Source organism: Chenopodium album, chromosome 9 (genome assembly GCF_948465745.1).
Source record: "Chenopodium album chromosome 9, dcCheAlbu1.1, whole genome shotgun sequence".
NCBI lineage: Eukaryota > Viridiplantae > Streptophyta > Magnoliopsida > Caryophyllales > Amaranthaceae > Chenopodium > Chenopodium album.
Genome location: NC_137842.1, coordinates 19,860,372 through 19,868,078, shown reverse-complemented (window position 1 = coordinate 19,868,078; position 7,707 = coordinate 19,860,372). Strand labels below are relative to the sequence as shown.

Below are 7,707 nucleotides of genomic sequence, written 5' to 3'. Positions count from 1 at the left end.
ATTGAAGAAAGGCTACCTTAAAGAACTCTTGTCAGATAGGACTAAAGGTACAGGAAGGGAGAATGAATCCAAGCAAGGTGGCCCCCCATCTCCTCCTCTAATCGTCAAGACCATCTGTTTCATATCAGGAGGGTTAGAAGTGTGCGGCCTAACATATTCAGCAGCAAAGCGGCATGCAAAAGAAAGCCATATGGATCAACCCGATAGAAAAGCAAGATAAAAAATGGACATCCCAACCATGTTCGAGGAAAGTGACGCGGTAGAAGGCCATCATGACGGCCTAGTGATTTCACTCACAATTGGAAATTGCATCATCAAGAGGATCCTTGTTGACAACGGAAGTTCCGCGAACATCATTATGCTCGATACCTTGAAATATATGAACATTGATGAGAAGAACATCATCAACAAGTCAACAATTCTAGTAGGCTTCAGTGGTGAAACTAAGAAAACAAGCGGAGAGATTACATTGGCAACTTATGCAAAGGGGATTAATCTGCAAGTCAAGTTCCTTGTGATCGATACATTATCATCGTACAATATGATTCTTGGCAGGCCATGGATACACGAAATAAAAGCCATCCCGTCTACTTATCATCAAGTCATCAAGTTCCCTACAAGGTGGGGTATCCAAGAGATCAGAGGGGACCCTAAAGAGGCCAAAGAATGTTATAAGATCGCCTTGAAAGCAACGTCAGTAGAGAAGAGTTCAGCATAGCAATCAGAGGGTTAGTTGGGCCAAGAAAAACTCAGTATAGCAGAAAAGCAAGAAGCAATAGAGGTCTAGCTGAACCCCGACCATCTAGATTAGAAAGTCAAAATAGGATCAGAATTGAGCACAGGTCTTCGACATCAAATCTCATAACTCTTGGAAACTGAAAAAGACGCGTTCGCTTGGACTCACGAAGACATGAAGGGAATCCCTCCAGATGTGATCACTCACAAAATTAACATAGATCCTATGTATACACCAGTGAAACAGAAAAGAAGAAAGTTCGCACCAGAAAGGAACAAGGTCATCAATGAGGAAATTCAAAATTTGTTGAAGACAGGAAAGATTAGAGAGGTAAAATACCCGGAATGGCTCGCCAACGTGGTAGTTGTCAAAAAGAAGAACGGTAAATGGAGAATATGCATAGACTTCACAGATATCAACAAGGTCTGCCCAAAAGACCCTTTCCCATTACCTCACATCGATGTCATGGTAGATGCAACATCAAACATGAACTACTCTCCTTTATGGACGCATATAGTGGGTACAACCAGATCCTCATGCACAAAGAAGACCAAGAAGAGACTGCTTTCATTACTAGCCAAGGAATCTATTGCTACAAAGTAATGCCTTTTGGATTGAAGAATGTAGGAGCAACATACCGGAGGTTAGTAAATAGAATGTTTGCAGAACAAATTGGGAACACAATGGAAGTCTATATAGACGATATGGTAGTCAAGTCTAAGAAGGCAGCTGATCACGTCAAGGACCTCAAAGAAGCCTTCGCCATCCTAAAGCAGCGTAATGAAACTAAATCCTAAAAAGTGCACATTCGGAGTACAGTTAGGAAAATTCTTAGGTTACATGGTGTCACAAAGAGGAATAGATACCAGTCCAGACCAAGTCAAAGCCATCCTGGATTTAGAACGACCAAAGTCAAAGAAGGACGTACAGAGCTTAACAGGAAAAATTGCAGCACTAAACAGATTCATCTCAAAATCCTCTTACAAAAACAGAGCTTTCTATGAAGTATTGAAGAAGAACAAGGAATTCAAATGGGAACAGGAGCATGACGAAGCATTTCAGAAGTTAAAGGAAAATCTAGCAAACTCGTTGATACTCTCGAAACCAAGAGAAGGAAAATCACTCCAATTGTACCTCGCTGTATCTGAAGGGACGATCAGCGTAGTCCTCACCAGGGAAGAGGACAAAGAGAAATTCCCTATCTACTACGTAAGCAAAACCTTACTTAATGCGGAAACAAGGTACGCATCCTTAGAGAAAATCATTTTAGCATTAGTCACTGCTTCAATAAAATTACGCCCATACTTTGAAAGCCATTCTATACGAGTACGAACCAACTACCCCATCAAAGCCATCATGAGAAAGCCAGAAATTTCAGGAAGGATGGAGAAATGGGATCTACATCAAAGCAGGTACGATATACAGTACGAGCCCAGAACCACAATTAAGTCACAAGCTCTGGCAGACTTCGTAGAAGACTTCAGCCAGACCCTTGAGGAAGAAGCACAAAAGGAAGTACTAGCCCTACAGGAACCAAAAGCTACACAAAAATTGATACTCCATACAGATGGAGCAGCAAATATACGAGGTGTAGGCCTAGGAATAGTACTGACATCGCCACAAGGAGATAAAGTAGCACAAGTAGTAAGATGCAATTTCAAAGCAACCAATAATGAAGCGGAGTATGAGGCATTAATCACAAGATTGGAGCAGAATATACGAGGTGTAGGCCTAGGAGTAGTACTGACATCGCCACAAGGAGATAAAGTAGCACAAGTAGTAAGATGCAATTTTAAAGCAACCAATAATGAAGCGGAGTATGAGGCATTAATCACAAGATTAACTGTAGCAAGAGACATGAAGATACAACACCTAGAGGTGATATCAGATTCCTTACTCATGGTGAACCAAATCAATGGGGAATACGCAACAAAGGACGCCAAGATGATAGCCTACCTGGAAGTAACAAAAAAGCTGATCAAAGAATTCAAGGAATTCAAGATAGAACAGGTACCTAGTAACTTGAACATCGAAGCAGACGCCTTGGCCAACTTGGGATCAAACATTAATCCCGATGAGTTTGGAGCTACACCATTGGTGCACGTACTCTCACCATCTATAGAGAAGGAATCAACCATGAACTCTTACGAAGTACAAACGGATTGTAACACCCCCAAATCTCCCTCTACGGAAATACTAGTATTACCCGTATAATTATACCGTAGAGATAGACTTAGGCGTATTACCGCCGCGTGATTACGCAAGGCTACTCAACTTACTATAAATAACAATACTTTGCAACGAAAACTCAAATACTCTTCTTTATTAGTAATAACCATAATAGTAACCAATGTTATGAGTACTCCAAATAGATACAAGACCAAATTCCTAATTTAGTGAAAACCAATCCTGGGACTCCAATGCATCATTTATTGACTCCAACCTGAAATAAGCAACACTGCTTACCATTACTGTAAACAGGGCGAACCAAAACAAATAAGAAGTACGATTTAGCAAAATATGCTAAGTACGATAAGTGCAAGATCATTAAACTCAATTTATTCGCAAACATGCTTTAAAACCAATTTCCAATAAATAATCCAATAATTCTAAACTCATGGTTTAAAACCAATTCTCAATAATTCCGATATCAATAATCAATAAAACCAATTCCAATTATTTAAAAACCAATTCCTCATATTAAAACCAATTCCTCTCCCAAGTGTGCACACCCCCCAAGCTAGTCTCCTTATGTTACAAGGCTATTCTTGAGGAAAGACCCGGTCATGCAAAGTCCAAGGCCTTATCAATAAACCAAATCCGCATAGTGGGATTACCAACATGCTTATAAAGCATAAATAATAATAAATCCATGATTCAATAAATCCTCTTTTAAATCGAATAATTCAACCTTTAATAAAAATAATTCAAACTTCTTTTAATAAATTCAACATGCTTTTAAAATCAATCCTTTTTAAACATGAATAATAAATTAATTAATCAAAACATGTTATAAAAATCAATACTCCAATTTAATTATTAAAACCAATCCTTTAAACATACTTTTAATTCATAAACCATAATTCAATTCAATTTAATTCAATTCATCATAAAATCATTCAAACATGATATTCAAATCGATCACTTTCAAGGTATCTAGCCACCTAACGTACCTTGATCTTCACTTAGCCAACAACACTTCAAAAGACTCTCAAGTAGCTTGATCAAAAACACCCTACAAATAAATATAACCTTAATCAACATATATAAGGTTAACAAATAATCACAAATAATTAAATTAAACCCTCCCAACTATATGTACATGAACCTCTTAAATTAATTCAACATGAACATTATAAAAATCTGATTTTATATAATTAAAAATAATCATAATAATTTCATATTAATCTCCCATAATAATAATAATAATCATTGAATAAAAGAAAAGGAGAAGAAAAGAATTGGATTTGCGTAGGAAATAATAGGCAGAACTTTCAGAGGATATAACTCCTTCGATATAGCTCCGAATTGGGTGATTCTTGAGCCTAACCTCATGGAGTTTTCGAGAGGAACAACTTTTTGTGAAACGTCACTACCCCAAAAAACGACCAGAAGTGCCCGAAAATTGGCTTCAAAGATGAACGGGATGATTTGTGTAAAATTGAGGAGAAGAAAAGAAGAGAATTGGTGTGAAGAATGTGAGAGGTATGAAGGGGTATTTATAGGCTAGTATGAGCATGAATTATGGTAGGAAAATTTATGAAGAATTATGGTAATTAGGGTTTAAGAGATTACTTGGAGAAGTGAGCAAAGATTTAGGGAAAGTTTTGATACTTGAAGGGATTGTGTATAATTGCATATGGAAGGTATGTATGTCATGAAAAATATTAAGGAAATTAAGATTGCTTGGGGAATAATTAAGAAGAATAAATGGCAAGAAAATATAATGATTGGATATAAAAAAGACGGAGAATTAGAATTATGGAAAATAGGAGATTTTAAGAAGATAATTAAAAATACAAATTACCAAAATATTTTCCCAAAATCTTCATGGGATGGCCGAAATTTTTGAGCTTTCCTAAGCTCGTATTTTCGGCCCTCCTATTTAGTATTTAGGAATATATTTTGCTAGTTTTAAGGAATTAAAAATAATTATGTAAATAATATTTATTGTAATAAATAATTAAATAATAAAATACCAAATATTCACCAAATAATTTAACTAAATAAAAATCAGATTTTTACATAGGAAAATCCGAAATTATTAGATATTTAATTGGGATTTTTGGACCTATTAAAATAATAATAAAATATAGCTTTTGCCTTAATTAAAATATCTGAAATATAAATAATCCGGTTTTTAAAATAGGATAAATGGATAATAAATCTTATCCAAAATAATGATTAGTTTTCAAAATACTTTTGGCGCCAAAATTCAAATATCATTTTGGCTCCAAGATTTAAATAGTAAGTTGAATTACTAAAATACCCTTTTTAGAAAATAATAATTAATTAGGAAAATACGTATGAAAATACGGGGTATTACACGGATCCTACAGAAAAGGAAGAGAGCAGCTGGACGAAACCTCTCAAGGAGTACCTTCTAGACCAAACAACACCAACTGGGAAGGTGGCAGCACAAGCACTCGCCTTGAAAGCCTCAAAGTATTGCTTAATCAGCAACGTACTCTTCAAAAAGTCTGCAGCAGGACCCTTCTTACGATATTTAGAAAAAGAATAAGTGTAACAAGTTCTACAATCACTACACATTGGCGAATGCGGAAACCATTCAGGAGGGAGGAACCTAGCCAACAGGGCACTCAGAATGGGATACTACTGGCCTAGCATGAGGAAAGACGCTACGGAATTCTCCAAGAAGTGCCTAGCTTGTCAAAAACATGCACCTCTAACACACAAACCATCAGAAGAGTGACGGAGGGGAAAACTAGGTCATTATCTAATCTTCCCTCGGTCAAACTAAATTTATAAACACTTAACAAACCTAAATACGAGTATTGAGGCAAGTCAAAGGTCGAACCAAAAGGAACGGTAATGTTCAAGCACTTTCAATTATGCGCCTAAGCTAGGTCGAAATCAAAGGGTAAAGGGAGAATACTAACAACTAAAAAAACAAGTAACCAAAGAAATAAAACACTAGGAACAGGGATCAACAAGTAATCATGTCAATTGCTACAACTTGGAAAGGTCAAGTCAATCAAAGGTTGTGAAGACTAATGATAAGAGCAATCAATTAGAATCAAAGAGCTATCTCCTAATTGTTAAGCTAGGGTTCACTATGAATAACAAACTAAGAGAATCTCAATCAAAACCAATCGATAATTGCAATTACTAAATCAATTGTTCGTGTCATTAGCAATTACAATGCAATCTAGCATATTTCTCGAGGCCTAATCAAATTACACACATGCAAACCTTCATTAATAACTTTAATCTCAACAATCAATCAACTCAATTCCAAAATTAATCACAATTAATCAATCATACAAGTTTCACCCAGTTCCCAGCCAAACAACTATTCAAGAATCATCATCTATCAACTAACAACTATGGAAATCAAGAATCAACAATATATCAAGAATAACTACACTAATCAAACATCAAACATCAAAATCAATCCAAACAAACATGAAATTAAACAAATCATTAAGGTGAGATAGAGTTAAGAATGCTCATTGATAATAGAGAAGATCTTGAACACAATTGTCACCCTTGTATCTTCAATCTCTCAATCACCATTGAAATCCTTCACTTTCTCTCTCTAAAACTACTCCTAATATAGCCTAATCTAGAGAGAGAAGCTCTCAACCTAAGAGAGAAACTATTCTAAAAACTAAGAATTACATGAATAAATGATAATAAAAACCCCCAAAAACAATCTATAAACAAAAGGAGAAAAGATGCTTAAAATCGTAAAAGATCCAGAATCCCGGGCCCTCGGAGAAATTGGCCACGCCCGCGGACACCCCAAAAGCCGCGCCCGCAGCCGCGGGGCCAAGGCCCGCGCCTAGCCCGCGGAGAGTTACTGCCCAAAATCGGCAGAAATAGGTTGCGACAGATTTGCAGGGCCAACTTTGGAAGGCTTTAACTCACGATCTAGGGCTTATATGAAGGTGTGCAACCTATCATTGGAAATCTCTTCAAGTATAGTTTCCAACCCAACTTGAATCACCTCAATCCAATCTGTAGAACTCGAGATATGGCCGAAACAATGCACAAAGGTCATTTTTGATACTTTGTAAGCCTTCATTTTCCTTTGTTTCTTGGATTGGCTTGACTTGCGTGCTTGGCTTCCCTAACTTGGATCCGTTAAATTCCTTGGATGCACTTGAGCTCCCTCCTTGATGATTAAATCCCGGGAAGCTCGACACACCTACAAAACAAGTCAAACAAACGGAGGAGCGAGGGAAATAGTCGAGAAATGAATAAAATAATAAGAAAACCATTAAAAGCACGCATTTCTCTAAACTAACACACAAACACGCAAATCAAGAATTATTCCCTAAAAACACGACATAAACGAATAAAAACGAGCATAGAAATATAAAGAAAACATAGCCTAAAGGTGCCATAAATGGCACGGATCAAATTCCCCCAAGCTAAACTTTTGCTCGTCCTCGAGCAAAATAAAATCCAACCCAAGGGAAAAATGATGAATTTATTCAAGCAAATAAAGAAACAAGAAAGATAGAGGATGAGAATATACACTAACTCACTTTCGGGGTCAATTTTAGCAACTAAAGACAAGCCATTTAAACCCCTAGATCGCCCTAGAGGACGAGTGATGCTCTCGTAAAGGTTTCCTAAGAGATTAACCCATAACTCTCATAATAATAAAAACAAGGCAAAACAAAAAGAAGGAAATCAAAATAAAAGAAGAGCAAACACATGTTCATGAAAGGACTTTTTAAAATGTACAAGCACAAATGAATGCAAATCTTTCTAAATAAGTA

At 36.5% G+C, this 7,707-nt stretch overlaps 1 protein-coding gene across 1 annotated transcript; it reads left to right on the top strand.

Annotated features, from left to right (window-relative positions):
• The first annotated feature begins 223 nt into the window (after positions 1-223).
• Positions 224-718, top strand: LOC145557501 (uncharacterized). The gene has a single exon (XM_081618679.1). The coding sequence runs from the start codon at positions 224-226 to the stop codon at positions 716-718; it is 495 nt and encodes a 164-aa protein (XP_081474805.1).
• The last annotated feature ends 6,989 nt before the right edge of the window (positions 719-7,707 follow it).